Source organism: Tupaia chinensis, unplaced genomic scaffold, assembly GCF_000334495.1.
Source record: "Tupaia chinensis unplaced genomic scaffold, TupChi_1.0 Scaffold150192_1, whole genome shotgun sequence".
NCBI lineage: Eukaryota > Metazoa > Chordata > Mammalia > Scandentia > Tupaiidae > Tupaia > Tupaia belangeri.
Window position 1 is genome coordinate 242,554 of NW_006210031.1, and position 24,319 is coordinate 266,872.

The window sequence follows — 24,319 nt, forward strand, 5'->3', positions numbered from 1 at the left end:
TATATAAAAAGAAATTTTCTATTTACAGCATTACCTTAAAGAAAAAAAAATCAGCATCTCAATGCAAATAAAAGGCTACTAAGGAATAAGTGAACTGTAAATAATGTCAATAAAATCTGCATGGAAACTGTTGCCAGTAAAATAACTCTTTATTGTGAATGAAGTGCTAGAACAAGTGTCAAAGACATGCTCACACCTATGGAGACCTTCTTGACATAATCCAATACAACAGAACAAGAATGCCAAAGGGATTACATTTTTCATTTTGTTATTTAATGTTATTTATTCTCCTGTCCATGCACCATCTGCAAATCCTTAAATCTTACAAAAAATCATGCTCTATGGTGGTGTGGGGAAAAATTCTGAACTCAAAAATTAGACCTGGATTATGGTTGCTTTTAAAATTACTTTATATTAGCTCTGTGGCTGGATAAGCTACTGGTTATATGGATGCAATTTTTTTTTCTTTCTAAAAATAGTAGATAATAACATTTAACTTACTATGTTATTATAAAAATATTAATGGTAGCCAAAATTAATGGATGTCATGCAATTGCTTACATTTTGCCAAGCACATTCATTATTTTGTTCAATACGTTCCCAAACTGTACCAATTACTAAATCTGTTTATGTTGATGAAGAAACTGAGGGTTATGGAGGCTAAAATTCCCTGCTCCAGATTACACAGCGAGGGGCCGGACAGTGGGAGTGAAACTCACCACTCTGAGCCAATCCCTCATGGGGACAGTCCCTGTTCAAATCTGAATTCCGATTGTGCCAGGCACACACCCATGATCTGGGGATGGCTGAAGGCTGGGGGTGGATCACGGCACTGGGACCCTGTTGGGAGTGCTGTCTCTCTCTCTCTCGCTCATAGAAACAAATAAGTAAATCAATTTAAGGAAATGGATCATGTAGCTAGTGACTGAGGTGGGCTACAAACTCCAAGCGTGCTGCTTTGAGAGGATCTGTATTTATAAACAGTTTTTTAAAAGTATACTGTAACGTGATATGCCCATCTAACGCGATTTGGCGTTTAAGTTGGTGAGATCACTGGTAAAGATAACATCTTACCTATCTCTGTGAATTTGGAATTTAGGACAGACACTGGATAATCGCTATGTTTAATGGAATTCAGTTGACTGTGATAGTGGGAATAAATGAAGAGGTACATGTGATAAACCAACAAAGAAGCGACAAAACTATTTGGACCGTTTTTTTTCCCTCAGAGCTCCACATTCTAGAAATTATACGCGGTGATCCTCTAGGTAGCCTTGAATATCCTTTTATCATCCTGGGAAATGTGACAGGCTTTCTTTCCTCCAGGGTCAGAAAGAGGCTTACTGAAAGTGATAAAAGGAAGAAAGAACTCTCTCGTGGAAGAGTAAACAGAAAGGATTAGCCTGTGGCTAATTTAGTGTCTGGGTGAAAAGACAATCCCAGGACGGAGATTGCCAACCGTCAGACCAGGCTCGCTGCTGGAGAAAGCCACTAGGAGAAGAGCACTCATTCCCTGTTTGGAAAACTGGGTAAGTAGCCAGTACAGTGCCCTGTAGGTAAGGAAAGACTGGGCGTTCTTATTACTAAAATACTGACTTTTTCTCAGAACACATCTTTCATACAGTTAGGGGTCTAGCTAAAAAAGTAAAACTGTTCTCTGACTCACTGTTAATGATAGGTGCTTAATGTGCACAACGGGAGGGTCTCAAAGTAATGAGCTTTCCTATTGTAGGTTCAACTCGATGATGGAAATTACACTTCTCTGCTATCAAAGGCACAGACACACGACTTTTTGTTCCAAAAAGCTTTTGAAATACAGATCACACACATCGAGTACCCCTAATGTGAAAACCCTAAATCCAAAATGCTCCAAAATCAAAAATATCTTGAGCACTGACATGATGCCACAGTGAAACACTCCACACCTATGAGTTGAAATAAAAATGGTGCAATACAAAAATATTGTATAAAATTACCTTTAGACTATGTATGCATGAAACACAATTTTCATGTTATATTTGGGTCTCCCTCCTCCCAAGATATCTAATTATGTATGCAAGCAAATATTCTAATATCTAAATATACCAGAAATCTGAAAGACTTCTAATCCAAGTATTTCAGATAAGGGATACTCATCCTATTTCATTGCCTTCAAAACAGATTAATGGAGTATTCATGAACTCTGGAAAGAACTCAGACGTGACTTTTTTTTTTTTTTTAAATAGGTTTTTGGTGGTTTCTTTTTTTTTTTTTTCCCAGATTTTTGCCATAGGGCATGTATGTTTGCCAAAAAGAGACAAAAAAAGAGAGAGAATGAAAAACCACCCACCGGGGGGATGGCCATGCAGCAATCCCTTCTCTTCTATTCTTTCAAGATTTGGGGCGCACATGTACATGCACCTGGTCACTGGGTCAGGGACCTGAACAGCGACTGAGTCCTGTGGGATCCAACACCTTAACCACCACAACACCTGCTGACCCAACTTTTTCCTTAATGGAGTTAAAACCCATTTTCCAGATGTATTTTATAAATAAAATTCCTAAGGCATGCATGTATGTTATCTGAACAGAACAGAAGGAAACTAAAAGAAAGAGGCTATAAATTCTCATGATAATTTAGATCTAGTTACATATAATTTCCAAAGTAATGTATCTTTACACTTGTAGACATTAGCTGCAACAAAGAATCTGAGCTGAGTCAACAAAGAAAAACAAACACCATAGTCTTTCTTCTATGACATCTACATTTTATACGTTCATATCACAATACATTTGTTTTAATCTTTGTGACCATTTTTCTGGTCACATTTAGGTTTATGTGGTTGGCATCACTTAAAATTTGTCCCTATGTCACCATTTGTCAAAACATATAATGCTAGTTATCATTTAGGTCTTAGCAGGAAAACCAGTCTCTCGTGTTCAGATTCAATAAATTCTGCCTTTCCTGGGCTGTCTTAGTTTCCCATATTTCTCCTTTCTAAATAGTCATTGTGAATGCAATCAATTGCTGTGTTTGCATTTTCTAAAAGAATACAATCTCTAACAGAGCAATAATGGTATTATTTGGTTCACTGCTATCTCGGTAGTAAGTCTGATCACAGCTGTTACTCAATATATAAGTGCTGAATAAAAGATGGATAGATGGATGACCAGCCACTTCCTTTTCTGACAGGTTTTATATTGCCAAAGTCACTAACGAAGAAACTGGTATCTTATTTTTACAGAGCCGGTAAGTAGTCTGTAGATATTCTCAGATGATGTGGTAACAATAAACTAGAAGAGTCTACCCACATTCAAATTTTATTGGCTCTGTTGTATTCTAGAATGAGACTTTTGTTGAAATATAGATTCAACGGAACTTACAGGTTGTATGCTGAATTTACTCCTAAATTCTTAACAACCTATCAAGTTTTTTTTTTTTTTTAATCAAATTTATGTCAGGTATTTTTCTTTTCATTCTTTTTTATGTAGCTAATTCTCTCCGAACACACTGCTCTCTGTGCCCCTAATGTAAAAGCAAATGACGTATGCAACACCAATTAAATATTTATGCAATGTAGCACTGAAATGGTAAATATTGTATTATGCTTTCCACTTGTCATTAGTCAGGAGATGTTGCTACATTCTGCAAAAATGACAGCCTAAAACAGAAAAAGAAAATCACTGTATTTCAAGATATGTCTAGCATAAACTGGAATTCAGCTGACTTTAAAGGTATTTCTTATTCCTACTGTCTGAACATTTTTCAAGTCAGGGAATATCTTTATATTTAAATGGTAAAAGTTCTGTTTAAAGTAGTATTTTGCATACATTATTTAATCTAGCAGACGTCATGTCAAGTCAGGAGTAAAATTAATTATTTTTGTGCAAAGGGGAAAAACATACTTTCTCCACTTGTATAATTTCTTAAATTTGGTAATGCTTCTTTTTTTATGATAATAAACAAATAGGATAAACTCGAAACAAAATACTTTTATCCTATGGTAGTAAAAAGCTACAAAGGCTTGTGTCAAAAAATTGAGTTTAAATACCTTTCTTTTATCTTTGGGTTCAATTCAGAAGTCAATGATGTGATTACAGAAAGTTGACTACAGAATAAACTAAATTTTATTTAATGGATCTCTCAAACTTTCTAGGTTTTGATCTACGTTAGAACTAGAAAACTAATACTTCCTACAAATTAATAGAATTCACACTGAAAGTCACATCAAGATAGAAAATATTTAAATGGGGCTGAAGGACTGTACACACAAAAGCACAATCTCATTCATACGAAGTGCTGTCTTTAAAGAAAAAAGACAACTGGGTCCAGCAGGTGGCATAGTGAGTAAGGCACTGGACTCCCACATGACTGACTATGGTTTGAGTCCCAGACCTGGCAGCTTGGAACTCACAACAGGCATATGTGTGTGCATGCCCAAAATCCTGAGAGAAGAGGAGACTGTGGCGTGGTCATCCCCCTGTGGGGTGATAGCTCTCTCTCTCTCCAGTGAACTCACCCTATGGGAGAAAAATACAACTATCTAGAATAATTTTTTGGGGGGAGGAGAGGTTTTTGCTATAGGGTGCATGTGCTTACTAGAAAAACAGAGAGACAGAAAGTGAGAAATCTCCCCTTCCCTAGGGAGAAGGCCATGCTGCAATCCCTTCTCCTCCATTCTCCTCTCGGGATCTTAGGCATGCACTCACATGCGCCCGGCGTGAGTTTAAGCCACTGGGTTCAGGACTCGAACCACAGTTGACTACATGGGAGTCCAGCGACATATCCATTACGCCAACTGCTGATCCCTAGAATAATATTTTTTAAGTTTACTCATTCTTTCTTGAGCGAGAGAGACTACTGATACGTGTTCCTCCTTGAGCCTTCCAGGCAGCTAGGGCCATGGGTATGCCTTCGTGAGTACCCAGAGTATTCAGGTAGATGCCAGATCCGAACCCATGGCTCCAAAATCACACGGCAGCACCCTAACATCTGAGCCCAAAGTGGGCTTTTCCCAGATTTTCTCTGTTTCAAATTTAGACTGAGAGCTGCACTGATACTTTATCGAATTAGGATTTCCTCTTCTAGAGGCAAACTGCTTTATTCTGAGCCTTCATTCACCATTGAACTAGGTTTAAATGTGTCTTTAAATCATGTACCCAAGAATAACATAAAATATTGATATACTGATTCCAAATTTTTCGTGTTATAATTTTCCATCCTCTAAAATATTGGCAATACATTTTATTCCACAATGGGATGAAATCTCATTAGTATTAAAATGCTACCATTCTATCTCTAACAAATGCATTTTCTGAATATAACAGCTAAGGGTTAAGGGAAGAAGCTCTAGCAGAAAATGGCATATAATTCATTGCTTGGCGGTGCTCTAAAACCTAATAAAACAGCACTTTTATTACAAAGATATGTCCAAAAAGAAAAAGGAATGTCACAACACATTTTATTTTGCCATATATATTTAAATGGTTGATTTTTCATGAAGCACAAAGGGCTGGCGTAGTTTTCCTTCTGACCCTGAGTTGCATATATATAGCTAGTACCATAATCAATTTCAAGGTACATGGAGAGGTAAAAATGTTCATAAAATGCAAATAGACACCAAAGTAGGACAGACAACTGTTAAGGAGTCATAACTGCAGTGAACCTGGATTCGACAGGTTATGTTTTGCTAGATCTAGGGAATGCTTATGTTGTTAAACAGCCTTTTTAGCAGACATATGACAACATCTATTTTAGGAATCAGTTGGTAGCAGCTGTTCAAAGAAAATAAATAACTACATATGTATTTTTCAAATGAAAAGGAATACCGAAAATGCGAGTAGCTCTTTGGTTAGCACGATGTATCAGAAGCTCTTAAGAAAGGCAAGGCTGAGTTATTTCTCCTCACTGGGAAGTGAGTTAACAAGCCAGTTCCTTAAAGATTCAGATTTTTATGAAAGAGAAAACTACCACGGCATCAGAAGGAAACAGGAAGTGACTTTTGAAGGAAAACCTAAAGTTTTCATGTAGTATAGGGGTTTTATTTTTTTGGAGGTGATAGAAATGTACTAAAATTGATTATGATGATCATTATGAAAGTCTGTAAATAGGGAACCAGCAGTTAGCGTTATGGTTATGTCGCTGGACTCCCACATAGTCGACTGCGGTTCGCGTCCCGGACCCGGTGGCTTAAAACTCACGCTGGGCACGTGTGCGTGCGTGCCTAAGATCCCGAGAGGAGAATGGAGGAGAAGGGATTGCGGCGTGACCATCCCGGGGGGATGATTTCTTGCTTTCTGTCTCTATGTCTCTCTCTGTCTGTCTGGCGAGCGCATGCGCCCTATAGGGAAAACCTCTCCCCCCCCCAAAAAAAAAGTCTGTAAATAGAACAACTTAATTGTATGTTTTTAATGGGGGAACTGTAAGGGATATCAATCATAACTCAAGAAACTGTTGTCAAATTAATTACTGGTTGGGAAAAACCTGGCCAAAGGGCAAAAATAATTGAGAAAATATACTAGCATAATATATTCTGATAAGCTTTTTGTTTACTCTAGTGTTTCTCAAATTCAAAAAAATTCAAATAACTTTGGTGCTGCTCTATATGGGGAATTCTTTGATACTATCCAGCAGTATATGAGAATGTTCTTGAAATTAAATGTCCATAATGCTCATTGGAGGTTTAACTTAAATGACTTTTGTTGTTGTTTTAATTGGTATGATTCCAATATTTATCTTTGCATTTAACAATGTTTATGTAATGTTCACATTTCATGATGCATTTTCTGGGCATTTTTTTTGACATGTATCATATCAAAATTACAGAGTATCTTCTGCCCAGAAAAGAGAGCCTTCTTAAATAAAAAACAATAATCAAGAATCCCAGTAGCAACTCCTTTTTCTGATATCTACTTCCACATTGTTCATATGACAATTAATTAAGAAATCATTTCCTACCTATCTGTGTCTTTTCTGTGTGTCCCTGATAAAGCCCTTGGGCACACGAACCTGCTGTATTCCTTATTTTAGTCTCCAATTTCCCCATGCACCTTACAGAACAGACTGTACAGAGTAGAAGATAGGTCATTGATAATATGATGGTTTAAGAAACAGCATGAAACAAAAAAGGAGTACTCTCCCAAGCCCTGATTTATATCCTTGATTTTTAAAATGCTATAGAATATTCTATGTACAACATTCTGTAACGAACCAAAAGCAGAACAGTGACAAGACTATCTCTTTTTAAATCCACAATTCTTGATTATTGCTCATCATGAAAATTTTCTAATTTTAGGGTAGAAAGAAGAAGATACGTGTCTCAGAAAGGTGGAAGACGTATCTTTCTGATAGGTCTGTATGACTATTATCATTGAACTGAATATTTGTGAATAGGAATTGGTGGAATTTTCACTTTGTTAAGGCATGTCAGTTGACAGGTCAATTCATTAGAGAAGGATCTGAACTAGGGAGAGCTTTGCAGTCTACAGACCATATCAATGTGACTCTGCTAAGAAGATGTCTGTCTTCTGAACATTTGAGTTTTTAGAACTGGGCTATGCAACACCATAGTACATCTGGTCTGTTATGGGCCAAGCTAAGGTTTCTCAATGATGGTAACTTCTCTATCCCAAACAGGGCGGTATGAATCCCCACATAAGACTAGCTTTTGAGTAGGTTTGTTAGACTTGTACTATCCAAAGGCAAGCTACACGTGGCAGTGTGAGCTTAAATTAATTTAAAATAATAAAATGAAAGCTGTAGCCCTTTAAATCCACTAGCTGTATTTCAAGTGACCAACAGCAACACGCGCTCAGTGGATACTGAACTGGACAGTGTAAAGAACATCTCCATCATCTAATGGAACCTCTGTCAGCACTAACTAGACCCCTGCTACTCAAAGTGTGGTCTGTGGGCCACGGCAGCACTGCGTCGGAGCCTGCTGGAAAGACAGAACCTCAGTTCTCACTTCAGATCTGCAAAATCAGAGTAGATAGCTTAACAAGATCCCAGGGGATTCCCAGGCACACTGAAGTTTGAAAAGCACGAATCTGAACTTCATTTCATTTCATTACATGTTCCACAATGCCAATGACGCAACCTTTTGAAAACATAAATATTATTTTCCACTCTTATTTTAAATTTCTTTAATTTTTCTGCCTATTTTCAGTTGTTCAGAAACATTGCGGGACACAGGAATACTGTGGTCCTTGATAGTTTTCAGTCCAGTCACCTTCAACTTCTAATTGTACGACTTCAGGCCACAGATCCCTTATTTTTTTTACAGAGATATTTCATAAGGTTGTTTTGGAAATTACATGAGGTGATTCACACACAGTTTCCAACACGATGCCTGGCATGATGAGCCCCCCCATGAGGACCACTGTGGTGTTCATGTGCTTGGGCCTTGCTGCTCTGTGGGCACCTTCTTTTCAAGACGATCTGTCACGAAGTCATTTTGGCATCAGGTGAACTCCTTATCTTTCAAGTTCTGGTTTAAACATCATTTGCTGGATTAAGACTACCTACCATCTCCAGCCAACAACTGAAGAGTGTCTTTCTTTTCTATTTTTTGTCCATGGAGGTGCTATGGAAGCACGTGCTCTTACTGTGTGTTCATGCACATCTTCATCACTTGACTATGAGTGTCTGGAATGAAGAGCTAATTTGGACAACTGACACCTCTTAGAGTACCCAGAAAAATGGTCAACTAGAAGTGGTTATTGATAAACTATGTAAGTATAAGTTGAAGTCCACTTAAAAAAAATAATGCTTAGAGGGACCAGCAGTTAGCGTAATGGCTTTGTTGCTGGACTCCCATGTAGTCGACCGCGGTTCGAGTCCCGGACCCAGTGGCTTAAACTCACACCGGGCGCATGTGCATGTGTGCTCAAGATCCCGAGAGGAGAATGGAGGAGAAGGGATTGCAGCGTGGCCATCCCCCCTGGGGGGTGATTTCTCGCTTTCTATCTCTCTGTTTCTCTCTGTCTGTCTGGCGAGCACACACGCCCTATAGCAAAAACACCTCTCCAATAATAATAATAATAATAATGCTTAGATTAAATAAGAATGTTACATGTCACAAAAGCCAGAAACTGCAAAGAAAAAAAATTGATAAATTTGACAACTTGAAAATTCTTTAAAATTTAATAAACTGAAGTCCAATTAAAAAAAAAAAACTGGGAACAGCAGCTGGCATGGTGGTTAAGAGCACAGGACTCCCACATGGCCAACAGTGGTTCAAGTCCTGGATCTGGTGGCTTGCTTTCTCACTTCCCTCTCCCCTCCCCGGTCAAATTAAAATAAGTAAACACATAAATAAAGTTAAATAAAATAATTCTTTAAACAAAAAAATCCTTAGACTAAATAAGGATGTTTTAGGTATGGCATAAAAGCCAGAAACTACTTTAAACAAACAAACAAAAAAGTTTGTTTAAAAATGACCATGACCAAAGTTAATAATAAATCAAATATGAAAAAATATTTGTACCCTTAAAAAAAAATAACACTTTTGCAAATAAAAAAGAGAAAAATCTCCAATAGAAAAATGGAGAAAACTAGGCTATTTATCCACACAAAAAGAAATACAAACAGTTGGTAAATGTATGAAAAGCTACCTGGCACTGCTAAGTTAAAATGAGAATTAAACATTCTAACCTAAAAGATTGGCAACAGTGAAGAACATTGATAATCAAATATATAGCTACAGATGCTAACTAGAATTGGCAGTTATGTAAACTGATGACATAGTTTGCAACCAGTTTATTTAGCATAATTTCTACTGATAAAATATTTGATCAAGTGCACGAACATACACATGGTCACATGCGTACAAAAGCAGTCATTGCACTTTGGAGTACTGGTTAATTAAAAATAGACACTAAATAAAGTTATGTAAATCATATATAGCAAATGATAAACAAGAAAAGCCTGATACAGAACATATACAGACCTCTAGCTGAATATATGCATGAAAAAATACATGAGAGGGTAAACACAACAAATAATGGTGGTTACCAATGCACTTTGGGATTTTAATTAATTTTCACGTCTTTTTTTTAAAATATATTTGCTAGAGGGTATGTGCAGTCCCCTATGGAATAACGAGAAAGAGAGAGTGAGAGAAAGAAAGAAAAAACACCCTCCCTGGAGGAAGGTCATGCCACAATCTCTTTTCTTCTATTTTTTCCTTTCAGGATTTTGGACAAGCATACACATGTGTCCAGCATGTTTTTCAGACTACTGGGTCAAACTGTGTGGTCAGTCACAGGAGATCAAGTCCATATAACCACCAGGCCAGAGGCTAGCCCTTACTGCTTTTTTAGGCCTTTCTTTTCTTTTCTTTTTTCTTTTTTTTTTTGAGAGGTTTTTGCTACAGGGCATGTGCGCTTGTCAGAAAGACAGGGAGATAGAGAGATAGAAAGCGAGAAATCACCCCCTAGGGGGGATGGCCATGCCGCAATCCCTTCTCCATTCTCCTCTTGGGATCTTGGACACATATGCACATGCGCCCGGCATGAGTTTAAGCCACCGGGTCCAGGACTCAAACCACGGTCGGCTACATGGGAGTTCAGTGACATAGCCAATATGCAAACTGCTGGTCCCTAGGCCTTTTTTGGTTTTTTTTTTGGAGAGATTTTTGTTATAGAGAGCGTGCACTTGCCAGAAAGAAAGACAGAAAGAGAGAAATCACCCCTCAGGGTGAATGGCCACACCGCAATCCCCTCTCCATTCTCCTCTTGGGATCTTGGGCATGTATGCACACATGCCTGGCATGAGACTTGCTAAAATTTTGATAAGAAAAGAAAAACTAAACAAAGAAGCCTGTCTCCCTTCTCCCCTCCCTTTCTACTTTCAGAAGTTATTTATGTTGTCTATCTTGAGACTACTTTAGAGAAAAAACATGTGAAAGCTACATCTTCATACCTTTCATTATCTCACATGAAGGTGAGAAAAAAAAACTTCTGGAGCAGAAATAATTTCTCAAGGTGATTCTTTTTCTTAAGCTTATTTCTTGGTGTCTTTCTTTATATTAATAGTGAACAAGAGAGAAAGAGACCTCTAAGATTGTGGTAAGGATGGCTGCACTTCTGTTAAACGTGAGGTCAATCTGAAGATGCCATTGTTCGCCTCACTGATCTGGCTGGATAGGCAAGTGTCCCTTCTTCCCCTTTCTGCTTTACATGTACACTTAACAGAAAAGGTCAACCTTTCCTGAGAGTCTATCCTATCCTTTTCTTCAAGGGTACAAGCAGTATCTTGAATCAAAAAGGATTTAGCATGCTAACTGATGAAGAAATGAAAATCTATACCTGATTTTAAAAAAAAAAATGACTGGGTTACTAAGTTAGTCATTTAAATGCAGGAAGACCAATGAAAACCTAAGCATACTTGTGCTTAATTACAGTGATAAAAGTATGAGACAATTCTTTGATGATAAAAGTCATTTTTGCCAGGTAAGACTGGGATTGTATTTCTTTAATTCTTAGCATAGGAACTAGATCAAAACAAATGTTTCACAAATATCTGTTCAATTGAAAATATCACATATCAACTATATAATTTGCATGTTTTCATTTGGGGAAAAAATAAAAGCAAAGAAGTTTATATAATGGTACTAGTAGGAAAAAGTAGGATGCTAGCTAATAAACAGTAAAACCCAGTAACTTGGCAAGCCAAATTTCCTTAGAAAAATTCCGATTCTCAGTTATATTTACAAAAGGATATTTTAAAAGAAAAGTGTCACAAGTAACAGTGACCTAATCTCACTTTCAAATGCTATTTTTCCTGTTAAGTCACACCTCTGAAAACAAAAATTAAATGGTATCAGAACTCATAATCAAAGTATTTAACAACTAGAAAGACGTGGGCACTTAATAATCACAAAGGATGCCTGGTCAAATCAAACTGAATTCTAGTCCTATAGAGTAGTTATCTACTTAGCATGCACTGTAGTAAAATTAATATCCTCTAGGGACCAGCAGTTAGCGTAATGGCTATGTCGCTGGATTCCCATGTAGTTGACCACGGTTCGCGTCCCGGACCCGGTGGCTTAAAACTCACGCCGGGTGCGTGTGTGTGCCCAAGATCCCAAGAGGAGAATGGAGGAGAAGGGATTATGGCGTGGCCATCCCCCCTGGGGGGTGATTTCTCGCAAAAACCTCTCCAAAAAAAAAATTAATATCCTGTACAAACACGTTGAATTTATTGCATCTCCTTTACAACCAGTACATTTAAGAATCGTTCAAAATTCTTTAGCAGCACACTTAGATAGGCACAAATAATTTATACAGCTAAGTAGAAGAGCTTACATTCTTTTAAATAGCCATGATATTTTCTAATAATAATAATTTGTTTCTGAACACTGACTTTCATTTTTGTGAAATTCTCCATTTACTTTGATTGTTACAAGATACCACAGTATTGGTTCACCAGGTGTGATGCTGGTTAAGTGAAAAGTATCTGGTTTGACCATTTGTACAAGGAGGAAGTTAATTTAGATTAAAATAAAAGACAAAAAAGTGTGCTAGTAGGTGGCATGGGGGTTAAGGCACTGGATCCCATATGGTCAACTCCACGGTTCAAGTCTTTGCCTCGTAGCTTGAAAAACAAGCCAGGAATATGTGTGTGTGTGTGTGTGTGTGTGTGCCCACCCCTGTGGCTGAGGAGAATGGAGAAGGGATTGTGGCATGGTCATACCTCTTGGGGGTGATTTCTCACTTTCCTTCTCTCTCTGTGTCACTCTCCAAAAAGCATACATGCTCTTTGGGTGTGTGTGTATGTGTGTGTGTGTGTGTGTAAGACAAAAAGGTTTGATCTTGTTTTCATTTCTAACTGATGGTAGTGGCTGTTAGAGGTGCTGAATGAAGTACTCTGATGTAAAAAATGAGAATGTCTTTGGGCCCACTGGACAGGAAAGCTCTGAATCATCAGTGACATCTTTCTTGGTCAAAGAATTGAAAATACTCAAACATAACAGATCACATAGTTGCCACTTCTAACTCAATTATCTCCAAAGTTCTTACATGCTCTACTGTTCTGTTTTTCCGTTCAACGCTGAGACTCAAAATGGTTGCTTCACTTTCCAAAGTACATAATTTATATCTAAAGAGTACTAGATTGTAGCTAATGGTAGAGACTGGTTCACTGCAAGAGTATCAGACTACTCTATATACAGCTCTGTAATTCATTTATAGAATTTCATGGGGCATCACAAATCGCTTTGTAAACTTGAGGATGCATCACTGGCTGTTGTTCTTGGTGGATAAACCACATAGGCTGTGATTTATCTCAGAGGACACCATTAGCATTTCAATGTGGTAGGCCTTTCTGTACTCTCAGAAGCGGATCCAAATCCAATGTGGTCATTTCAGGCATTTAGAAGGCAATTTCCAGTAGTCTTAATGCAAAAATATGTTATGAAATAGTTAAATAATAGGAATATTTACAACTTCTATTAGTAGCTTCCATCATGTGAGTTACTATTAAGTCAAACGCATGACCAGTGCTACCTCAGAAAAGATGAAAAATCCACATATATGAATGAGCATATAATCCATTCATTTCTTTATGGATGCCCAGTTCTCTGGGGAGTGTTTCGGAGTGCACGATGGTGGTTGTGAGTGATGAGTTTTACATTTAGAGAGCTGAGTTAGCCGAAAGATGTGTAATATCACAAGTGGCCGAGAGCTCCCTATTGACTATGCGTGAAAGAAGATTCCAGAACAGTGCTCATTCCTGCAAGTGCATGAATTATTCTGTGTACATGAAATGTCACAGAACCAGCCACGTTTCACGAGGGATATGTCAACACAAATGTATATTTAGTGTGTCCCAGATCGAACCTTGCACTTTATGGAAATGAACTAACCTAAAACACTGGCTTTTCTCTTTACCCAAATCTTCTGAAAATTACTTAAAATGTTCTATGGCTTATAATGTAATTTTTTAAAATAATTATTTTATTTAACTTTATTTATTTTAAATTTTGACCAGAGAGGGATAGAGTGAAAGAGAGAACAGGGAAGTGAGACCGCAAGCCACCAGGTCTGGGACGGGAAGTGAGACTGCAAGCCACCAGGTCTGGGACTCAAACCACGGTCAGCCATGTGGGAGTCCAGCGCCCTTAAACACCACACCACCTGCTGGCTTCGATTTATAACATGTTATTAACCCCACAAAATAGGACCTCAACCAAATACTAAGTGAAGCTAAAGAAACAAGATAACCCGCAGTACACAGACAAAATCGTTCTAGAAACTTGTTCTTACCTATAAAATATGACAGGAGCACTGCCAGGAGCACCGAGACCCCTACAGCACACAGGGCGGTACACTTCCAGCTACAGTACTTGGAAGACTTCTTGAATTTAAAAGCACTTCTTGATAGGGTGTTTCTAGGTAGTGGCCGAGTGGGCGGCGAATAGACTGAGCCCGATGCCATTGTGTATCCTGGGGTTGCAGTACTGAACAGTGGCGTTGTCCCTGTTCCTGTTTTGAATAGGAAATGCCTGTGGAAAAGGAGAATATCGTTATAGGATCCGAATATGTTGAAATATCAGAGACAATAATGTGTCAGCCCTCCTCTCTGCTTCTCGCGCTCTCCTTTCGTGAACAAGCTACCTCACAGAATATTTTGTTTTTAAGAATTATTTAATTAGGGGATCAGCAGATGGCATAAGGGCTATATCGTTGGACTCCCATGTGGTTGACCGCAGTTTGAGTCCCAAATCCGGTGACTTAAAACTCATGCCGGGTGTGTGTGCATGCATGTCCAAAATGCAGAGAGGAGAACAGAAGAGAAGGGATTGCAGCATGGCCATATCCCCTGGGGGGGGGGTGATTTCTCACTTTCTTTCTCTCTGTCTCTCCAGCAAGCACGTGTGTCCTATAGCAAAAGTCTCTCTCTCTCAAAAAAAGAACTATTTAATTTATTTATTATTATTATTTTTTAAATTTGACAAGAGAGAAAGTGAGAAAGCAAACCACCAGGTCCAGGATTCAAACTGCGGTCGGCTATGTGGGAGCCCTGCGCCTTAGCCACCATATCATCTGCAGGTCCCCTCATATGATTTTAAAAATAAAAAAATTGAGACATTTTAACCAAAAAACACCTCACTTCATAAAAATGATTCTTATGAAAGAGGCTGATTTTAATGTAAATAGCAAGATTTATTCAAACAAATAAATTTTGTCCCTTCAAAGGGACATCTTGAGAGACTAAAAATTTATTTTAATCATAACATTTCCTGTACAAAACCATTTTGGAACTTCCTTTGATGAACGAAATGCCTCAAGAACATCTTCACAATTCACGTAAGAAAACTGGTCTTGTATTTATAACTTAATGTGCACTCACTACTAGATAGAATACTCATATAAACACAAGTATGCGTGACCACGCTGGCTTTCTGCAAAATCATTTATTTTCTAGATATACATAGAAACATTCTTGTCCCAGCCTCCTCCCCAACTAATGTGTACTATCAAGTTTGGCCACAGGCAACCGGTCAGCTCTCAAGGGATGCAAACGGTTTTATTTTTAGCTGTGAAAGATGTAATCAGGAAGGTAATCTGCTAGGGACAAGAGGAGGGAAGGCAAAAGAACACTTTATAAACCAAACTTAAAAAAACAAAGGGGTCGGGACCAGTAGGCGGTGTGGTGGTTAAAGCTCTGAACACTCCCACATGGCCAAACACAGTTCGAGTCCAGGACCTGGTGGCTTGCTTTCTCACTTCCCCTCTCCCTCTTTCTCTGGTCAAATTGAAATAAACAAATGAATAAGTAAAATAAAATTTAAAAGATTTTTAAAAAAATGAAAACAAAGGGGTCAGTGAAGCAGATTTTGCACTGAACATAAGACTCTCTAACTGAGCCACGCAACGATGGAGCAAACGGTAAAAGGTATATGCTCTCGGGAACCAGTAGTTAGCGTAATGGCTATGTCGCTGGACTCCCACGTAGTAGACCGTGGTTCGTGTCCCGGACCCGGTGGCTTAAAATTCACGCCGGGCGTGTGTGCGTGCGTGCCCAAGATCCCGAGAGGAGAATGGAGGAGAAGGGATTGCGGCATGACCATCCCCCCTGGGGGGTGATTTCTCACTTTCTGTCTCTATGTCTCTCTCTGTCTGGTGAGCGCACGCGCCCTACAGTGAAAATCTCTCCAAAAAAAAAAAAAAAAAGGTATATGTTCTCCTACCTCAAAAATGTTGAACAGAAATTGAATGATCACATGGCAAGCACACTGCATAAGGAATTCTTTTTGTTTGTTTAAGAGTTCTTCCCTCCCACCCCACCCCCCAACACTTGCCAGAGAGAGAGAAAGTGAGAAATCACCCCCTGCCCCGAGTGGGATGGTCATGCCACAATCCCTCCTCCTGCATTCTCCTCTTGGGATTTTAGACACACACACACACACACACACACACACATGCCCACCCTGCTTTTCAAGCCTCTGTGTCCAGGATTCAAACCATGCAGTCAGCCATGTGAGATCCGGCCACCTTAACCTCCTCCCCACCTGCTGGCCACTATATAAGGAACTCTAGGAATTTTAAGACCATTTTTAAGATTCCTATTAACAATAAGTCTCCAAATTTGGGGTCAGCAGGCAAGGCCCGATGGCACAAATCTAAATAAATAAACAAATGAAGGTCTCCAAATCTCACAGATGCACCATACATTTCATGGTTGACGTTTAATATTATGCTGTTAGCTTACAGTGTGCTCAGTGTGTCCTATTTATTATTCTGTTCTCTTCTGACACATCCAAGGAAGTGAGCAAACAGACCACGCTCTCTGTTACGGGGTCAAGAGGTTACAGGTGTCCTTGAATATTCCACCATGGTATTTGGTATGGTTTTTATGCAAGATGACTCTAGATGGTACACAGCTAAAGACTTTACATATTGACACTTATGTACTTATTGTACAGTGTATTAGAAAGATTGATGAGATCAAAGGAGTTCATCAGAAAGGATTAAGAAGCTACACTACCAAGGTTCAAATTCCACTCTCCTCCTTCCCAGGTGTGTGTGTGTGTGTGTGTGTGTGTGTGTGTGTGGACAGGTTACTTCACTGTTCGTGTATTTGGGTTTCTTAATCTGTAAAATGGAGGTTGTAATAGTAATCTCCCTCACAGGATGGTTATGAGGCTTAAATGAGTTAATATTTACCGTAACTATGGTAATAAAGCTAAGCACTACATAAAATCTGACTAATAAAAACGCAATGAAATTCATTACTTTCTGTATATGATTGCTTAGGAGAGGCTAAACAGGTATTTAAATTACCAAGTCTATTTCTAGAAAACTGATAAGTGACTAATAATTCAGCTAGTCTAAAGGTATGGTAAATCATGAAAGGTTGCCTAATGCAGGTACAGTGGGGCTAATTCTGGATTAGAAATCAGAAGACCTGGATTTAAGTTGCCGGTTTATTATTTCCTAGTGAACCTAAGGAAACTCAGGTTTTCTTATTTGTTTGTTTGTTTGTTTATCTGTAAAAATATGGCACTAATGACTTACTTATCTTACAGGGTTGTAAACCAGTTAATGTATCTCAAAATATTTTGTCGGCCACAAAATTAGAACAGAGCAAGTGACAAATTACTACTTCTATAAATTATTCTAGCAATTATACTGTGAATCCATTTTCTGCCACCAAACTTTTTGGCTTTTTATTTTAATAACATTTTGCCATAGGGCATGTGGGCTTACCTGAGAGAGTCAGAGAGAGAGAGAGAAATCACTCCCTGAGAGGATGGACATGCTACAATCCCTTCTCCTTCACTCTCTTCTCAGGACTTTGGGCTCACATACACATGCCTCTGGCATGTTTTTCAAGCTGCTGGGTCTGGGCCACTAACTGCAGAGTGTGCCGTGTGAGATCCAGCACCTTAACCACCATACCACCTGCTGGCCCTGCCACTGAACTACTTTATAAAACAAAGGAATAAGTTGATAGCGTAAACTAAATGGCATGTTGGAGGCAGTATTTTTTGTACCCCATACCATATTCATATTAAGGTTATTAAGACCTTTGGAAATAGACTGAATTCAAATCCAGACTTTACCTATAATTAGCTGTATGATGTTTGAGAAATTACTCAAGTTTTCTATTGGTTTGATTATCTGTAAAATGGGCATATTAATAATACCCAGTTTTCCAGACTGTTTCTGTGGATCAAATGAATTAATACATATGTGTTTACATTAGTACCCAGCACAAGGTAAGCTCTCAATAAGCACTGGCTATTTATTCTGATATTATATATCGGATTCTATATTCTTAAAGACCACAAAAACCACACATTGAAGACCTCAACCCCCAATTTAAAATGTAGATCATCAAAACCAATGTGTACAAAATTAATTTTTTGCTTTACGAGGTTGATATTGGCAATTCCACACACTAGTGTATACTCTAGATGAGAAAATGGACTATTATGTTAAGAAGTAACCTGATCATAAAGATAGGGATTTGTAAACTTTTTCTATAAAGGACCAGACAGTAAATACTTTGGGCTTTTCTGGCCATACCATTGAACTCTGCTCTTGTGTGATAAAAGCAGCCATAGACAATGCATATGTGATTTTTGAGTCTCTGCCAATAAAACTTTATGGACATTGAAATTTTGATTTCATAGAGTTTCCCATTGCCATGAAATTACCATCATGGTTTCCTATTCATGTGATCAATTATTTGAATATGTAAAAAACTCGGTGGCTTCAAAATCACACCAGGTGCGTGTGTGTGCATGCCCAAGATCCCAGGTGGAGAATGGAGGAGAGGAGATTACAACATGGCCATCCCCCGGGGGGTGGTTTCTCACTTTCTCTTTCACTGTCTCTGTCTCTGTCTGACAAGCACACATGTCCTAAGGCAAAAACCTCTTAAAAAGAAAATGGACAAGAGGCTCTACAGCCCACAGTGAGACTACTCAATGCCACTGGAAAGGATGCTAGTAAAGCAGCCTGGAGGATATCTCGACACTTCTCTTGGAGGTCAGACAGATACATGTAGTTGGACAGAATTCCCACTATTATAATCCGACAACGGTCATCATAGAAAGTCCTGGCATTCGCTGGAATGTGTATCTCCTGGGGCTGAACAATCATCTTCGCAGGTAGAGGAAAAGGACTGGCATTTCCTACGACTGTGGGACAACTAGCTTCCTTTACTGTGCAGTTACACCTCGGACGACCCGTCAGGTGTTACTGCTAACCCGAGCTAGCGCTCCGCTGTCAGCTTCATCACAACCATAATGATAACTAGCATTTCCTGAGTATTTTCTAAATGCTGTTTGCAGTTACTTTATTAAGCTTTCAGCATACTGCAGCAGGACAGAAATGACCATTTGTATGGCCTTTCTCTTGTAGGGTGGAGACCCTCCAAGTCTCAGCTCAGAGGTTGCTATCTGATCATCCAATCCAAAGCCCTGTGCCTTCACTGTCCGTAACTACCACCATATTTGTTTTCTCCAAAGTGCTTATACAATCAATTATTACTTTGCTTACTGTTTACTTGTATGGTGGGCTAAATTTTTGAAATTATGGAAAGCGTGTTTTTTCCCCTCCTAAAAATTTCCCCCATTTGTTCTGCCTCAGAGCTCTGAATTCCAGCAGCCATTTTGTTTCATTGCCTCTAGGAGAGACCGGTAAGCTGAAAATAGAACTGGCTTGAGTCTCTTGTTAGCTTTGTAAAGCCCAGACCACTGGGTGAGATGGAGCTGCCTGGGGTACAACGTGCACATCTGCGAGGAAAGCAGTATGAGAGAAGAAAGGGGGTTCTATTCCCAGATGAGGAGAATATTTTCAGGATAGGGGCAGATGGAAATGGGAGCTGAGAGACCACAGGATTCAGCAGGGCCCAGGGAGGAAAGCCTGCCCTCTGCTTAATGAGCAGCATCTGAGAAAGGTAGCAAGACTCCAAAGCTGCCTGAGATTCTTCCTACTACTTCCACTCCCGGCTGGACAGAAGAGAAGAATGCCTGACAGAGCCGAGCCTACAGAACAAACAACCCATGAGCAGCCACCAGAACGCAGGTTCAAAGGCAGATTCCCTTTGCTTAGTCTTCAGTGCCAGGTAGACCTTTTGGAGAAAAGCAGAAATAGAAAGGATCTGAGATAAACCACAAATAAAGATTCTTTTTATATTAGAAAAGCATCTCATTAAGAGCTAGGAAGAAAAATACTGAGGGGAATGGCTCAGGGCAGAAGGATGTGCCATGTTCCAAAGACAAAGGCCTGTTCCTGCCTTACCTGGTTGAGTCCCACAAAAACAGAGACCACCGAGTACATGGGGGGGTAGGCCACCAGGGAGAAGAAATCTGCACCTAAGTCTCAGAGAACTGAGGCAAAAACAGGATCTTTGAGGACACTGGCGCACTGAGCGTCTAGGCGACGCAGTTGACAGAGTCTCGCTGTCCCTCAGCACGATCTGAATGACTTCTGTGGCTTCAGAAGTAGGTGGAAATAAATGGTTGAGTGTGCCACTGGACTTAAAGGGCCTCACAGACATGCAGGCTACCACAGCAATAACACAAGGACTAATAAAGAAGGAACAGACAGGGGCCAGCAGGTGGCACAGTGGTTAAGGTACTGGACTCTCACATGGCAGACCATGGTTTGAGTCCTGGACCTGGTGGCTTGAACTCATGCTGGGTACATGTGCATATGTGCCCAAAATCCCAAGAGGAGAATGGAGGAGAAGGGATTGTGGTGTGCCCATCTTCCCGGGGGTGGAGGTGGGGGTGATTTCTCACTTTCTCTCTCTCTGTCTTTCTCTGGCTCTCTGATGAGTGTACATGCCCTATAACAAACAAAAACAAAAACAAACAAACAAAAATCAACTCTTTCTCAAAAAAAAAAAAAAATAAAAAAGGAGAGAAGGAACAGACAGCAAAGGATATCAAAAGATTCAGGAGTATTACTCCTTGCTCAGAATATCACATAAGAGCATAGGGTAGAAGAGGAAAGGCCCCGAAGTATCTGAAGGCAAGATACTTGGAATAAGGGCTTCAGATAAAATATAAACAGAAATACAAAACTCCATAAAGTCTTCCTGCAGGGCCTACCAAGTTCCTGGCACATAGCAGTTATTTCATAAATATCTGTGAAATAAATAAAATGGTGACCATTACGCAGATGAGGAAAGTGAGTCCCAGAGAAATTAAGTGCCTTGGCAAAGAAGCCAAAGATAATAAGGAAATAAAATCATTAAATAAATAAAGGTTGGAAAGTATAGGGACTCAAATGAAAGCATCCTTGGAATACATGTTATAGCTCTGCTTAAGGCGCCTTAAGTCCCTTCTCAATGGGAGCTGAGATCTGACTGACGTCTGTGGGACTGGAAGGAATACAATCTTAGCCTCGCCATAAAACATGTGACTAGCCACAGTGTGCAAGACAATGATTTGATAGATGCTGACTGAGACATCTCTGTTTCAATTTCCGAAATTGGAGATATCAATACATGATATGGTCCGTCATCCTCACAAGGAACTCTTTCAACAACTAAACTTGGTTTGCTTGCTTTAAAATTATGTTTCTTAGAGGAAAGTGCAACTCTTGAGATATTCTTGAAAACGAAGATGTAATATTCTAAAATATGTTAGTCCTCCCTACTAAGGAAACTGAAAACCTCTCTGCCTTGAAAGTTTCTAGTTTCTTTAACGCATACATTTACTTTTGTTACTGCAAAAGAAAAATAGAATGTAATGATTTTTGTGGTCACTGACTTTAAATCTCACATGTATAATGTTTCCCTCTCTCTGCCTAAATATCTACCCATCCCAGGAAAGCATCAGATTTAGGGCCTTGGCAATAGACTTGTGAAAATCAAAAAGTTATAAAATATTGAAAAAGGAGCCAAATTACGAACGCCCTGTATCTCTTAATCACTGGTACAAAATTTTCAGATCGCTTTCTAATATGTCAGTAAAGAAAAAAATGAATAAAGATTACTTGAATTGATGTATTTTGAAACTGTTTATAAAGAAATGGTGCCATTTTTGTGAAGACTGATTTCAGGTCAAAGTAGGCTTCGGAATAGGTATGTTGTTGAAATAATACGCATAAAACCTTGTAGATGTGGCAGGGAAGGCCTACGCCAACATATCCTTCCTAACAGAGAACATCTGCTTCTAGGTTCGGTAAAACCGTTCCATTCAGGTTCAGATAGGATGCTGTTTTTCCAATGGCAACATCTTTTCCACTGTAATATAGAAAATATAAAACAGTAGCAAAGTGTGTATTATGGCTGAAATAGAATCTGTATGCCCAGGACTTCTTTTTAACCCATCTTAAGATCCAGGGCAACGCTTCCTTTAGTTTGGAACTCTGCAAATATTTAATGAACCAAGAGATGGATGGACACTGAAATTAAGTGACATGAAAAGGATACCATGACTTCCATATTTTGTATTTTATCACCTACTCCTCCAAAAGGCACACATTTCTGTGAGTCATTAGTCTCTCATCCTGTGCCTCTGCCAGGTCACACAGCTTTGGGAATGTGCTTCTCATCTATAAAAAATTCTGCAAAAATTATTATCAAAAACATATGGTTTTGACCCGGCATCCACATGAGGTTTGTAGAATAAAGGCAGAAATCGTCTTTACTTCTCAGACCATATTTGGGAATGAAGAAAGTCGAACCTGCCAGAATATTCCCCATTGTATTCGGCAATAAAGCAGCGGCCTGGCGGCAGCTTCTTTTTAACACAGCACACACCGGAGCGGCCTGATTCGGCTCTGATGTTCCTAATGATGCCCCGCATGGCGCCTGCCTCCAGTTCCTCAGCTATTTGTGCCACTGTTTTCACTCTGGTGATGAACTGGAGAGGCACACTTGAAGAGAGACTATCAGAGACTGAGATGAGGAAAATCAATTTCAAAGCCCCAAAGACAGCTGGTGCAGAAGGTCACTGCACACTAACAGTTGCTTTGTGGCTTTGCAATCTTGAGGGGGACTCTATTTAACAACAACGACAACAAGACAAGAACTGCGGAGCTGCACTGCGTCATTAACTCGGGCTGCTTGCTACCAAGTCGCCACAACACGGAGGGGAAGGATTACTTTATAGGAAGTACAATTAATAATTGCTCTTTTGTCTTTCTAAGTTGAAGATCTGTTGTTTCTCCGCTGATGGGCTCTCAGAACGACCTTTGGCTTTCAGCTTCCACCTCCTGTGTTAGCTTAGCTTTTTAACCAGTTGTATGATGTATCTTTCTCTGGGTCATGTCACAAATTTAAAATTAGGAAGGACAAAGACTGAACTGTCTTATCTTTCTTGCTGTCTCCACTCCCACATTCTTGGTCATTGTTCAGCAATGCTACCCTTAGGTCTCTCTCAATGACAGACCGGTAGGTAATTTTCAATTACTCTCCTATCCTGCCTGATCTACCCAACAACACACCCACCCACACACCACCACAACCACCCTAGTATTCAACCTGTCAGAGAATCCGGCTTTTTTTCCATCGTGGTATTTTCTTTTTTCTTTTTTTGGCCAGAATGGAGTTCTGCGGTTCTCATATCTCAACTTCCGCTTTTTCATCTATTTGACCGAGGCAGAGAAGAGCCAATGGTAACACTTTCATTTAAAATTTTCTTCTACCCTCAAATGATATGTCGTGTTTTAAATACTGGATCTGAACAGTTCTGAATTATTTCCGTTATGTTCCATAGTTAATTTCTGTCGACTCTTCTCTCATCGGGTTACTTACAGTCATTTCAACCACCCCTTAGTAGGGATGTTTTGTTTTTTAGTACCTTTTCACTTTTGACCGATTTTGTCTTTCAAACTAATAACCACAAAACTTACCATGATAAGATTTTCAGAGGCAAAATAATCAGATTTTTTCAGTAAATTTAAATGTATCTTACATTATTTCATGCACTATATCAATGTATTAATGCTCATTTAGAAAGATTTAAACATCAAGTACAAAATTAAATAGTTATATGTTAAATTACAAGCTTAAGAGTCAGGAGGGAAAAAATGGGTTAATATTAGACTACTGTTCAGGGGATTAAAATAATTATATTATTCCTCCAGTGTTAAGCACGTGGCTTAATAAACTGGAAATTATAGAGACCCAAATGAAAACTATTCCCAGAAAATGTGTTCTGGCATTATTCAAAGTGGTGTGAGTAATTTCCACAATGAGAGATTAAGACAGAAAGTAAAAGTTGAAAGTATTCAACTACTGAATAAAATTTTAATTTGATTCACTTTGTAAGTGGCTATTTTCATAGAAGATAGTTTGGCTACTCCAATATTTTATATAGTGCTAAAAACATTTTAAGATATGAACAAACAAAGCAAATGATTAGCA

General features: G+C 39.0%; 1 protein-coding gene across 1 annotated transcript in view; it reads right to left on the reverse strand.

Annotated features, from left to right (window-relative positions):
* The window catches only part of TENM3 (teneurin transmembrane protein 3), a 902,368-nt gene that overhangs the window by 189,262 nt on the left and 688,787 nt on the right, over positions 1–24,319 (reverse strand). Inside the window, 1 exon segment of the mRNA XM_027769663.1 lies at positions 14,248–14,486. Coding sequence (XP_027625464.1) covers positions 14,248–14,486 — 239 coding nt within the window.